The sequence below is a fragment of the Ornithorhynchus anatinus genome, chromosome X2, assembly GCF_004115215.2.
Source record: "Ornithorhynchus anatinus isolate Pmale09 chromosome X2, mOrnAna1.pri.v4, whole genome shotgun sequence".
Taxonomy (NCBI): Eukaryota; Metazoa; Chordata; class Mammalia; order Monotremata; family Ornithorhynchidae; genus Ornithorhynchus; species Ornithorhynchus anatinus.
The window spans coordinates 21,982,228-21,995,739 of NC_041750.1; the positions used below are offsets into that span (position 1 = coordinate 21,982,228).

The following is a 13,512-nucleotide window of genomic DNA, read 5'->3' on the forward strand; positions in this document are numbered from 1 at the left end:
CAGCTTTTAGACAAGCCTGAACAGGGTCAGGAAGAGGGTAGCATCTGTGTCCACCTGGAGGTCCCACTTACGTGGGGTCTCTACCACCTTGTACCATTCCTGGCCTCTTCCAGACTTCTTCAGAGGCCTTGGGCATTTCACTACCCTCCCCTCCCTACTTGTTGGGAGGAAAATTTGGGGATTGTCACCCTCTTCCTCCCTCCTCTCCCTTCTACCCACTCCCTGAACTACTGGATAGGAATGAGGGTTAATAGGATTGCTTTTCCTACTCTTTAAGAGGAAACAGAACCTTGGGTAAAAATAAATGCTTTAAAAAGTCATTTTTGTTTGTTTAGAGCACCTCCACTGAGAGAAAGCAACAGTCATCACCAGTCGTTTCCAGTAACTTGGAGAACCAAACAGGTACAGCTGTAAACTCTGAAGTATTACTGGGGATTTTCCTAACAACGGTAGTATCAAAGTTAGATTGCAAGAAACTCCTATAGACATGAAGAAGTTAAAGGTAAAAGACAAACATACAAGGGACCAGCAGGGTCATAATAATAACTATGGTCCTTGTTAGTCGCTTACTTTGTGCCAATCCTGTTCTAATCGCTGGGTTAGAGCCAAGTTAATTAGATTGAACACAGTCCCACTCCCAAATGGGGTTTATTCTCTAACTCTCCATTTCCCAGATGAGGTAACCGAGACTCAGAAAAGTGAACTGACTTGTTCAAGGTCACACAGCAGATGGCATTTCCAAGATTAGAACCCAGGTCCTTTTGACTCCCAGGCCTGCGCTCTACCCACTAAGCCACACTGCTTCTTAATGACCATCTCACAGTATGAATCCTGCGCTATTAGCTTACTGCCCCATAAATAAGCCCCTGCCGAAATGCTCTGTCCAATCACTGCAGGTGACTCCTGGCCTTTCCATATCCCACTCCTTCCTCTACCGTGATGTGAAATAAGTTTTCCTCCTATCTCCTCACCTCCCTTCCCTAACCCCAGGATCAACTTAGTCAAAGAAACAGCTGCTAAAGGTTAAGCATAGCCACTACCTCCCTTCCCACCTTGCCTCCGTGTCTCAGCCAAAGCTATGGGGACACAGCGGGTTGGGGGAGAAGGACAACAGTGTCCCATCCCAAACCCTTGCCACTACCTTTCTCTCCTTCTGTCCCTGTGACTTTCGCCTGGGCAGGGAGATGGGGCTTCAAGTAGGAAGATAGAGTCTGGGAGTCGGAAGGACAGGGGTTCTAATCTCGGCACCGCCTCTTGCCTGTTGTGAGACCTTGGACAAGTCACTTCACTTCTCTGTGCCTCAGTTACCTCACCTGTAAAATAGGGGTTATGACTGTGAGCCCCACGTGGGATATGGACTGGATCCAACCTGATTACCTCGTATCTACCCCAGCGCTTAGAACAATGTCTGGCACATAGTAAGTGCTTAACAAATACCATTAAAAAAAAAGAACCTGTGCTTGCAACATTGACTCTGTCATTATGGCTAGTTGAAAACAAACGCTCACAAAAACAACATACTGGCATCGGGTGGGGAGATGGGGCAGAGTTTTAGGTTCAGCTTTATTCAAGTCTGAGTTTAGCAAATTAATTTCAACAAGTTCAGCTGAATGCTGGGCCTGACCCTCTAGAAATTCAAGATTCTAGCAGAAACATGCAAACTTTACCTTTTTAGGTTGCCCACTCAAAAAACAGGGACATCCCAGATCATGATCCCTCAAAATCCAACAGCTCATTTAAAATTTCAGTTTCCGAGACCTGGCTGGATTGGAATACGTCCTATAAAGGCTGTGCCACCTAATACGTGACAGTGTATATTAAGTAGCCAAACCCAGTTGTTTGTATAAATGGTGCAAATGAAAGATTTTCCAAGGACTTTGCCCTCCCCCTCTCTTATCTGACTCTCAAACACTCATTCACTTGTTCACGCTAATGCTCCTAGAAAATTGGCTATACTTAACTGTGAGAATTTCACGTTAGTGAAAGAAATCTAGTCTCACGGTCACTGGGGCAGGACATTATAGGTTTGAGGCGGAAATGGAAGCAAAGATATCGATTCAAATGATGAAGTCTCTAAGATTCTTAATAGAAGGCAAGGGAAGAGAGTCATTTTAGTTATTAAACTATCTTTCCGAGGGGGGTGGGTGGGAGGGGAGGAAAACTGTTAACTTTTCCTTGACTATTTTACAGTTGAGATGTCTGAATCCACATTCCTGCAGTTCAAGCAAGATCCTTCACAAAATGAAAAAACGAGCTCGGCGTCGGACCTGTTGGCCTCTGATATTCGTGATCCATCTGAAGGAGAAGTAAGTGTTCTGGGTAGCGCTCAGTGTCCTCTAGCCTAGGCAGAGCAATCGAGCTGAGCTGCACCACAGAGGAATCCTGCTCATGGAGTCGTCCAGGAAGCGGAGGAGGATCATGCAGATATTTTGAGTTAGGTCGCAGGGGTAGAGATTGGGGAAGCAATGTGGTTTAGGCGAAAGAACACAATCCTGGGAGTCAGAAGACCTGGGTTCTAACCCCTGCTCTGCCTCTTACTTGCTGTATGACTTTGGACAAGTCACTTAACTTCTCTGTACCTCAGTTTCCCCATCTGTAAAATGAGGATTCAATACTTGCTCTCCCTCATACTTAGACTTCGATCCCCATGTGGGACAGAATGGTATCTAACCTGTTTAAGATTCCTTTGGGCAGGGATCGTGTCTAACAACTCTGTTCCATTGTATTCTCTCAAGCGTTTAGTACAGTCCTCTGCACACAGTAAGCACTCAATAAATACTACTGAGTGATTGATTATATTCAATCTGCCCCAGTGCTTCATACAGTGCTTGGCCTGTAGTAAATGTTTAACAAATATCACTTATTTTTAATAAGAATAAAAGTGGGGTTTTTTTATGTTTTGGGAGAATTTTAGCAGGGCCAGTGGGAAGGATGAGGAGGGTGAACTGCTCCATTGTCCAACACCCCGAGGAGCAGGATGACAAGCAGAGGCAGTAGCATCAGTGATGAGGTGGGCCATGCTGTTTCAGTACTCTGGGAAGCAGGGCTCTGGCCTGGTCACGGCCAAACTGGTGGTCATGGGTAAGGAGGGAGGAAAGGCAGAGTGAGGTGACCAGACATTCCAATTTAGCTGGCACATCCTACCTCCTACTTGAGGTTCTTTGCGAGGAAAGTCTGATCGTCTTTTCTGGGTCAGTGGATCTAGGGATCCAGGGGTGAGCTAGCCCAGGTTGGGCCAGTTCTAGACTGTAATCGCCGCCCCTCTAGACTGTAAGCTCAGTGTGGGTAGGGAATGTGTCTGTTTATTGTTATATTATAATAATGATGGTATTTAAGTGCTTACTCTGTGCCAGGCACTAAGCACTGAGGTGGATACCAGCAAAATCGGGTTGGACTGTGTCCCACTTGGGGCTCCTAGTCTTAATTCCCATTCTACAGATGAGGTAACTGAGGCCCAGAGAAGGGAATGCACTTGCCCAAGACCACACAGGAGACAGGTGGCGGAGCTGGGATTAGAACCTTAGACCTTTAGACTCCCAGGCCCGGGCTCTATCCACTACATTATGCTGCTTCCCTACTCTCTGAAGTGCTTAATGCAGTGCTCTGAACAGTAAGCATTCAATAAATATGATTGAATGAATTCTCCTGAGGTCAGCTGTGTGCGCCAAAGGAGAAGAGGCTGCATTGGTCCAGGAGGAACCGGCCCTCCCAGATCTGCTGGGAGGTGGCTATGGTCCTGGCTCTTTCAGTCCCTCTCTTCCCCTTGCCAATTCGTTCCATTTACGCAGTTGCTCCTTTCCACCTAGCATTGCTAAACTCTACTGGGGTGAGTCATATCGATTCTTGGTTGGTTTATTTGAACTTTGTAATGATTTCAACTTCCTGTCCTGCAGAAAATGAACGACACTGATCCTTCAGCTGAGATGCATCAAATATCTAAATTTGAAGATACCGGATTAGATCAAGGTCAGCAGGAATAGCTTTGAACTACAAAAAATGGTATTTTAAAAAATGCTTACCTTGTAGATGCTTAAGAATTTTGTGCTTAAAATTCCTCCTTTAGAAGTAGCCCCCCAACAGGACAACTCGGACACTTCCCAATTTAATGGCCAACCCAGGTGAGTGATTTCTGAAATAGGAAATTTGATGTTTGTCACTATGGGTTTGATGGTTGAGTAAAGAGAAGGAGTGTGCACTTCAATAAAACTGCCAAGATAATTTCTGTACCAGCAAGCCTGAACATGGGATTTCCGTTTCTCCATATGTCATGGGGCATAAATACTTTTGAAATGAGATTACTAGGGGTCCTCCAATTTTTTTTTTCACAAGTATGATCTCCTAACCCCAGAAAAGCTCTTATCCATGCATTTCATATCTGAAACAGGTCTATTTTGCATTAGGTTCATCTTCCTTAGTGAATCGGCAAGAGCAACTACAGTATTCTGAGTGCTTTTTGTTTTTCTTTTTGTACTGGTCATAGCCAAACACCTGAGATGAAGTCATTGGAGGTCTTGGTTGTAGAGGTTCATTCCTCCGAGGTATGTGTTACTGGCCCATTGGATATCTTCTCAAGCGGCCCCTATCTGTTCACACATTCTTTCCTTAAATTCATCTTCAAAAATTAGGAACCCATAGCCCAGTAAATACTTTTTCATGGATAAAAATGTTTTGATTGTGAAAATCTCTGCATTCACGCCTGAGCAAGGAAACTGTTCATATAATATTTTCAGACATTTTTAATGAACAGAGCTCTTCCTGGATTTTTGACTTGGGGAAAAAGCATTGCAAAGTTGACAGTAGTAATAATAATAATAATTGTGGAATTAAAGGGCTTTACTATGTGCCAGGTTCTGTACTAATCACTGGGATGGGTACAAGCAAATAAGGTTGGACACAGTCCCTGTCCCACATTGGGCTCACAGTCTCAATCCCCATTTTGCAGATGAGATAAATGAGGCACAGAGAAGTGAAGGGTCTTACCCAAGGTCACACAGCAGATGAGTGGCAGAGCCGGGATATACTGCAATCAGATTGGACACAGTCCCTGTCCCCCATAGCACTCTCAGTCTCTGAGGGAGGGAGAGAACAGGCATTTTGTTCCGATTTTACAATTAAGGTAACTGAGGCACAGAGAAGTGTGACTTACCTTAGGTCACCAAATCAGGTGAGTGGCAGAGTCTGGAAAGGAACCCACGTCTTATGAATCCCAAGCCCGTGATTTTTCCACTGGACCAGTGTGTTTCTCAAAAGTTCTGTTTTACTTTGGTATTGGCATAGTTCTCTCAGAACGGCACATCTCTGAGGAGGTTCGATGGGTGGGGGAGAAGAATGAGGGAACCTGAGCTTTCTACAATACTACATTCATTAGACTTCTACGTTTCAGGCCTGCTAATGGTGCCATTTCCTGTAGGGCACCAGGTATTTCTAGGTTTTCTTTCAAGGCTTTAATTATCCAGGATTTCTTAGCACTTGTTCATGACAGATGCAGGGAGCAGAGCTAAGAAATGGATCCTTAGTTATTGAGGAGCAAGAAAAAAAGGGTGGCATAGTGAAAAGCAGCATGGCCTAGTGGAGAGAGCATAGATCTGGGAGTTGGGGAGATCTGGGTTCTAATCCCGACTCTGCCTGCCACCTGTCTGCTGTGTGACCTCGGGCAAGTCAGTTCACTTTTCTCTGCCTCAGTCACCTCATCTGTAAAATGAGGATTAACACTGCGAGCCCCATGTAGTACATATACTGTGTCCAACCTGTTGTATTTACCCTCACATTTAGTACAGTGCTTGGCACATGTAGACATTTAAATACTATTGAAACCGCCCCCCCCCAACGAAATAAACCCCAAAACCTTGAGGTCTTGGATGATATATGTAATGATAAGATGCATCTTTGGCCTCCTAGGGCAGAAAATGATCCCTAGGGCAACCTCTAAAGGGTTTCTACTGAGAATAAAGTAGGCCCACAACATTTTATTCTTCATCTTTCCTCATTTTATTGTCGACTCTTGTTGGGTCTTGCTTACCCCTTGAGTGTAATTGGTGAATGTCTCTACAGTTTAGCCTCAATCTGTTTTCTCTCCATCTGAACTCTTTGCCCTTTGAATTCTTTCAGGAAGATGTTTCAGAGAAGACCAGTCAAGCAACAAATCCAAACCAGACAATTTCTGAAACAAAGTACAGTATAAAAGTCTTAGAGCCTTCTTTTAATGGTTAGATCTTTCATTGAGAATAGTTGTGGTGAAAAGGTACATTTTGAAATGATCATATTTGCACCCATGGAGAAAGTCCTGTATGAATGCAACTGGAGGCCACTGGGTGAGGATCGAGGATGTGGAGAGGCAGAGTGGCAGATAGGAATCCAGGAGGTGGAGGAACACAGGTGCAGAGGTGGAGGCAGAACCCCTGTGAATTCACAGTTGGATAATCTCCCTGGGAGAGGTTGAGTTCCTCCCCAGTGATCCAATCGGAGCACTGCTGCAAGGTTGGTTGATGGCAAAGGTTTGGAACTGGACCTGCAAGGAAATTGCGGAAAAGGCAGCGTCTGAGCCATGGAGGTGGGAGGTTGGAAAGAACTGTGCTTACCGCCACTAACTCCTACGTCTGTCCCATTAACCCTGTCGAATATTAGCCAAGAGCTCAGACTCTCCCAATTATCTCAGCCGGAATAGGTAGTTTAAAACAGGCTAGATTATTTGTCAGTCTCTCCTGTCTTTACAGTTCGAAATGCCCTGTGGCCACTTTATGTATGTTGGTGGGAGGATTAGTTGGTTTAGTTTCTTTATCTTCAGTTCCTGTCTCTGAATCACACTAGCCAGCAGTGTTTACTGGGCTGTTTGCATACAGAGGAGAAAGTATAGATTTTTTTCTTATGTCATAAGACTTTGGCTTACTAAAATCAATTTCCCTTTCCTTTTCAGAGAGAATATTTATGACTTTGGACATTCTTCTGATTCTTTGTCTCATCAGTTGGTAAGTTAATGTTGAAAGTCACCCTCTTGACCTCTCCGATAGTACAGTGTAGAAAAGCCTAGGTGAGGCTCTATATCGAGAGGTTAATAAGTAGTTTGGTGCTCTTTCTTTGTTTTCCTATTGTTCTGCAAGGAAACAGGAATGTCTTTAGAAACATCATCAGCTCTATTTGACCTTAAGGTCTCTTACTTCAACATGTTGGGACCTGGGAAGCTCCTTTTCTTATGGTATTTAAGTGCTTACTATGTGCCAGACACTGTACTAAGCACCAGGGTAGATTCAAGGTAATCGGATTAGACACAGTCCATCCACCTGAGGCTCACAGTCTTAATCCCCATTTTACAGATGAGCTAACTGAGGCACAGAGAAGTTAAGTGCCTTGCAAAAGGACACACAGCAGGCAAGTGATGGAGCAGGGACCAGGTCCTTTCTGACTTCCAGGCCCTGTTCTTTACACTAGTCTATGTTGCTTCTCTTGGGGGCAGGGAGCATATCTACCAACTCTATTTAATTATGCTCTCCCACGTGCTTAGTACATGTGAAACAGAATGGTTTAGTGGATAGAGAATGGGACTGGGAGTCAGAAGGTCATGGGTTCTGACCACAGCTCCACCACCTTTCTTCTATGTGACCTGGGGCAAGTCACTTAACTTCTCTGTGCCTCAGTTACCCCATCTGTAAAATGAGGGTTGAAACTTTGAGCCCCGTCTGGGGCAGGGACTATGTCCAACCCGATTTGCTTCTATCCATCCCAGGGCTTAGTATAGTGCCTGGCACGTGGTAAGCACTCAACAAACATCATAATTATTACTATTATTACAGGTCTCTGCACATAGTAAGTGCTCAGTAAATATCATTGATTTATTGGGAAGCTGAATTTCCATCAATATTTGAAACCGCCCCTACCCCCGACTTTTCTTCTGTTGAAAGTGCTAAAAGAAATTCTCTGAACTATACTAGTTATGAACATTCCAAAATCTCAGATAATGGGATTACTGTTCAATCTAATTTACCTTAGAAATATTTAATTTTTTTTTTGTACATAATCCTGATGACTGGTACCCAGCCACATGTGAAATTTAAGGTTCTGTTATTCAAATAGTTATTTTCTTGTGTCTAGATTTTTAAGTCTTAAACTTTTTAAGAAGAGCCCTGTTAAACTTAATCTTTGCTATCTAAGAAGTGCTAAAATACTCACTGCAATAGCCTTAAGAGTGGGTTACCCAAATTGATTTGCCTTGATTTCATTTGTAGGTCACTACTGCAAAGCAAAAATATTTAAGCAAAAACAATCCCCAACTGAAAACAAGGTATGTCCTGTATAAGCTTAGGTCTTTAATGCAACTCTTTAAGGAACTGTCATTTAGCCTTAGAATAGGTTGACTGCTGCTACTTTTATGTAGGAGTTCAAAGAAAGGTGCAAAAGCGCTTTCTATTATTGTATACAATTCTGTTATTTATATAGTCTTGGATAAGGCGGTACTTCTTAAAGTAGAAATCCTTAACTTTCATTCCCATTTAGGAAGATCAGGTCTGGGAATTGCCCTTTAAAGAAACAGGTCTAAGAAAGGAAGTAGGTGACGTTTTGAGAGAAGACAGGAACTGATCATTTGAAAAATGGTGGGAGAAAGAAATAGCATTTACTCCCTTAGCTACACTTAAAAATCTGGCAACTCTAAATTCTTGAATTTTTTTTCTTATACCTGAAATCCTTACACTTCTGCTCCCCACATTTTCTAATGAATCAAAGTGTCAGAATGATCCAAAATTTGTTGCCTCAGGAATCAGCTAACATAGCAGACTTTAAATTTTCTTTCACTGTTCCCTGAATTCCTTTATTTCTCTAGCTCCCAGTTATTTGTAATGCAGTGTGGAATGGAAACTTCCTTTTAAGATTAAGTAAACTACATAGTTTTGTATTCCAGGGGTAATAAAAAACAAGACACGAAATTGGAGACTTCGGTAATGTATAACTTTATTGTATGTTGTGTAGTAGTTACAAGCTTATTTATAATGAATGTTTTTCTTCACCTGGAAATACTTAAGTGGGGAAGGAAGGATCTTTGAAAATGGGCACTTATAAAAATGTATCTTGTTATTTCCTCATAATGAGGCTATGTCCGAATGCAGTAGAGAATCGCCTCTGTAATTCTTCTTTTTATTTTGTTAGTATAGATCTTAGTTTCCACCTCTGCAAACACCTTATTGCGTTAAAACCTAGGAAGGTGTCTGGAGGTGTCCTTCTCTGATGACTTATCGGAGCCAACATTTGTGGTCTTGAAGGCTACATGTCCCAGAATAAACCAGTCATCACTTAGAGGAGCCAGTCGGAGAGTCAGGCTGGAGTTCTGATAGCTTTTGGAGAATTATTTCTTTCCTTAACAAGGCTGTATTTTAAACCCCTGTTTCTTTCCTTTGTTGTTGATTAAGAATGGAATAAACATTAGTTAGAAGGCTTAAAATCCTGATTTGAGCGGGGACTCTATAAGCCTTGGGAAGCTGCAAAAAGAAAAATTGCAACTTCTCAACGAAGCCACTGATAATACCTTAAATCTGCAAAACTTGTATTGCCTAGATATCAAAGAACTTTGTCAGCTGTCACTCCTGTCTGATTTATTCCTCACAGCTTCTCTGGGCTGTGGTTACCTCCATTTTACAGAAAGGCAAAGCATTCAAATGCCCCAGCTAGTGACAGACTGGGATTAAATCGAGGAAATGACTGATTTGGGAGATACCAGACTTTAACACTGATTCTGAACTAAAAGATGATGGGCTATTCTAGATTAGTTTAGCCAGAGTTCCACCTGACAACATGTCTCTGTGTGTTAGTCTGGCAGCCTTAGGAAACACCTATTCTCTGAGAGTAATTTTGAAACCAGCAATGGTACCAGTGAAAGATCTTGGATTAATGAGCAGAAGGAAAAGAGTGTAAAATCATATCCTAGCAAGAAAAGACCAAGGGTCAGAAGTAAATTAAAAGGTATGTGTGAAAGGTTTCCTTGTTGCAAGTGTCTGTAGGAGCAGATGGCAAATCCTCACTTCCTTAGTTATTCTCCTCCACCCCTGCTCTTCTGCCTTCTTTTCTCTCCACCTCCCTCTTCTCCAGCAATCTCCCCATCCTGCTCCCCAGCCCATGGAGAGTCCAGATGGGGGTGACAGTAATCATTCCTATAGCACCTGCTCATTTGATCCTTTATACTCTTTCCAGTGCTTATTTTACAGTGCTCTGCACAGAGTAAGCACTCGATAACTACCATTGATTTACCCCTGCAATTTCTAGCTATCATTCAGTAAATTTGGGGAAGAGGAATTAGCCCATCACGGTTAGCGTGATAACATTAAAAAGATATAAGCAAAGTTTCTGGGAAACAACCTATGTGATGAAACTATAAATAAAATCTCTTTTTATTTAAGTTTTGCCATTGTCATCGGCAAGTAGTGGCAGTGATCATCAGAAGACCAAAGTAAGTAGCCAGACATCATAAATGCATGTGATATACGATATTTATTCAAATAAGAAACAGTAAAAGTCAGTGTTATTTGATTGAAACATTGGAGGAGACTTTTTAAGAACATTCTGAATTTCTTGTAAATTTAAAAGGAAAGCAATCTAACAGTCTATTTGCAGGAAAGTAAAAATGCTCCTCTAATTAGTTATTTTATTTTTCTTTCATAAGAATGATTTTGACTGTACAAGCTGCTAGGAACTTGTAAGTATTGGGTTTTAGTCTGATGCTGCAGATCAACCAAAAATTCCCCACACTTATAATGTTTGATTAGTGTCCAGGATATATCAGCCTTCCCTTTATTAATGTCATAGTGATGCTTCAGATATTAGTTGAACACAAATAGCTGGTAGAATATTTAGTGCTGTTATGAAGTCATTTTTTCCAAAAGCCTTAATTGCTATTGGCCATTCCTTTGTTTTGCTGGTAGAGTAGCCAGTGGTTTAGTTTTATACTGGACAGTTTGATTTTTTTTCAACTGGTCTGTCCCCTGTCTGGTTTGGATTTGGCATTGGATGCCTCTACTTCTATCATGGATTTCAACACCTAGACCCCCTCTACCAAGGCTTCTTTTACCCGCTTCCACATCTGGAACAAGTAGGGGTCAGAATTCCCTGGAGAAAGTCTGTGTTCGAGAATCTGTCTGTGGTCCCAAATCTGTCTTCACACCCTATGGCCTTTATAAATACTGTGTGAAAGATTATCTCCAGTGAAATGTGATTTTAACAAAGTTCAAGATAGAGCAATCTCTCTTAATCAGAGATGAACCCTAAATGAAACTAAGACAACTGTGATATCAGGAAATTTGTTATGGCTTAGGCTTTATTATTATAATATTATCATTACAAGGTCATATGTATATTTAATAATAATTCATGTATATGAGCTTGACTAATAATAATGACTGTGATATTTGCTAAGTGCTTATGTTCCAAGCACTATACTAAGCACTGGGTAGATATAATGCGAAGAGATCATAATCCCTGTCTTTACAAGGGGCTCACAGTCTAAGGCAGAAGGAGATGGGTATCTATTATCAGTCCTCCAGCCTGTAAGCTTCTGGAGAGCAGGGACCATGTCTCCCAACTCTGTTATAGTGTACTGTCTCACACGTTTTGTACAGTGTTCTGCACACAGTCAGGGCTCAATATATACCATTGGTTAATTTTTATGTGAGAAAACTGAGGTACAAAAGTTGAGAATGCATTTCTCATCTTCAATAAGCAGATGGATTTTAGAAAGGTTACTGCAAGTTTCAAAGGTATCATTTGCATTTTTTTTGGTAAAAGCCTGAATCATTTACTCCCAACGTTTATGGCATACCTTACATTCTTGGTTTCTTCACAAACAGATAAATCAAGCTACTCGATCAGACTTTTGTAAACATTTTGTTCAGGATTCGGCATAGGTTTAATAAGATGCTTCTAATTCCATCTATCACTTTAAAAAAAGAATATCTTTTAGTCTAGACTAAGATCGAGGGGGAAGGAAGCGCCAAGAAAAAAGCCTAACGCCGCATCTGCTGAAGCAACAGTCGAAGGCCTAGCAGGCTTTTTAACTCCTGAAGATTCCGTTCAAAAACCATCACGTATGTTTTTTTTCTCTTCCATTCTCTGTCCGTCTCTTGTGGCAAAAGTGAAGCGAATTAGCTGAAGGTATGAAATAAGTAAAGGCGGCCAAGGGAGAGGGGTGCCTCTTCCACAAGTGAAAATGTACTTTATTTTCTGTTGCCAAGACTAGATTTTTTTGATGAGGCAATGTAATGCATATTGGATTAGTGAAATATTCGCTGGATGTGTGCCTGATCGCGTACTCTTTGAACCCTCTAAAGCAGTCCTTCCTGATGATTCCGAAGCTTCTGCTCTCTCCTTGTTAGGCGTTGCACCTTACCCAGAGCACTCTGATTCTGCAGAGGAGAAATTACAGGTATGGTCCACATTTTTAAAAATTTTAACTAAAGCATGCCTTTCGTCGTCAGTATTTTGATAGTAGAAGACTAATAATAATAGTGGTATTTATTGAACACTTACTACACTGTACTAAGTGCTTGGGAGGTGTTCCCTGCCCACAGTGAGTTTAACAGTCTATAAGGGGAGATAGACAGTGACATAAATACATTATTTATATGACTTAGAGATATGTACCCAAGTGTTATGGGGCTGATGGTGGGGCACATATTAAATGCCCAAAGGTCAAAGATCTAAGTGCTTAGACCTTTCCTCTCCATCCAAACTGCCACCATGTAAATCCAAGCACTTATTATATCCCACCTTGATTACTGTATCAGCCTCCTTGCTGACTTGCTAGCCTCCTGTCTCTCCCCACTCCAGTCCATACTTCATTATGCTTCCCAGATCATTTTTTTATGAAGATATTCAGGCCACATTTTTCCACTCCTCAATCTCCAGTGGTTTCCATCCACCTCAGCATCAAACAGGAACTCCTTACCATTGACTTTAGAGCAGTCAATCACCTTGCCCCCTCTTACCTCACCTGGTTACTCTCCTACTACAACCCAGCCCGCACACTTCACTCCTCAAATGCTAAGATCTCACTGTACCCCGATCTTGTCTGTGTCATCATCAACCTCTTGCCTACATCCTACTTCTGGTCTGCAATGCCCTTCCTCCCATATCCTGTAATTATTCTCTTCTGCTCCACCGCCCCCCTCAAAGCCTTACTGAAGGCATATCTTCTCCAAGAAGTCTCTCCTGACTAAGCCCTCTATTCCATTTCTTCCACTCCCTTCCGCATTGCTCTGACTTGCTCCCTTTATTCATCCCCCCTCCAAGCCCCACAGCACTTTTGTATGTGCCTGTAATTCATATTAGTGTCTGTCTTCCCCTCTAGACTGTAAATAGGAAGGAAATTTCTATTACATTGCTATATTGTACTCTCCCTAGAGCTGCTTATTGTGTTCGGCACACAGTAAGTGCTCAGTGGATTGACTGATGCAGAAGGGAGAAGAAGTGGTGGAAAATAGGGTTTACTTGAGGAACACCTCTTGGGGGAGATGGGACCATAATTACAACATAATTTTA

General features: G+C 42.0%; 1 protein-coding gene across 1 annotated transcript in view; it reads left to right on the plus strand.

Annotated features, from left to right (window-relative positions):
* The window catches only part of SYCP2L (synaptonemal complex protein 2 like), a 43,840-nt gene that overhangs the window by 16,379 nt on the left and 13,949 nt on the right, over positions 1 to 13,512 (plus strand). Inside the window, exons 16-28 of the mRNA XM_007670596.2 lie at positions 336 to 402; positions 2,191 to 2,306; positions 3,894 to 3,966; positions 4,064 to 4,118; positions 4,481 to 4,538; positions 6,109 to 6,170; positions 6,914 to 6,965; positions 8,220 to 8,275; positions 8,891 to 8,927; positions 9,795 to 9,945; positions 10,380 to 10,429; positions 11,936 to 12,059; positions 12,306 to 12,397. Coding sequence (XP_007668786.2) covers positions 336 to 402; positions 2,191 to 2,306; positions 3,894 to 3,966; positions 4,064 to 4,118; positions 4,481 to 4,538; positions 6,109 to 6,170; positions 6,914 to 6,965; positions 8,220 to 8,275; positions 8,891 to 8,927; positions 9,795 to 9,945; positions 10,380 to 10,429; positions 11,936 to 12,059; positions 12,306 to 12,397 — 993 coding nt within the window. The remainder of the gene's footprint in view (positions 1 to 335; positions 403 to 2,190; positions 2,307 to 3,893; positions 3,967 to 4,063; positions 4,119 to 4,480; positions 4,539 to 6,108; positions 6,171 to 6,913; positions 6,966 to 8,219; positions 8,276 to 8,890; positions 8,928 to 9,794; positions 9,946 to 10,379; positions 10,430 to 11,935; positions 12,060 to 12,305; positions 12,398 to 13,512) is intronic.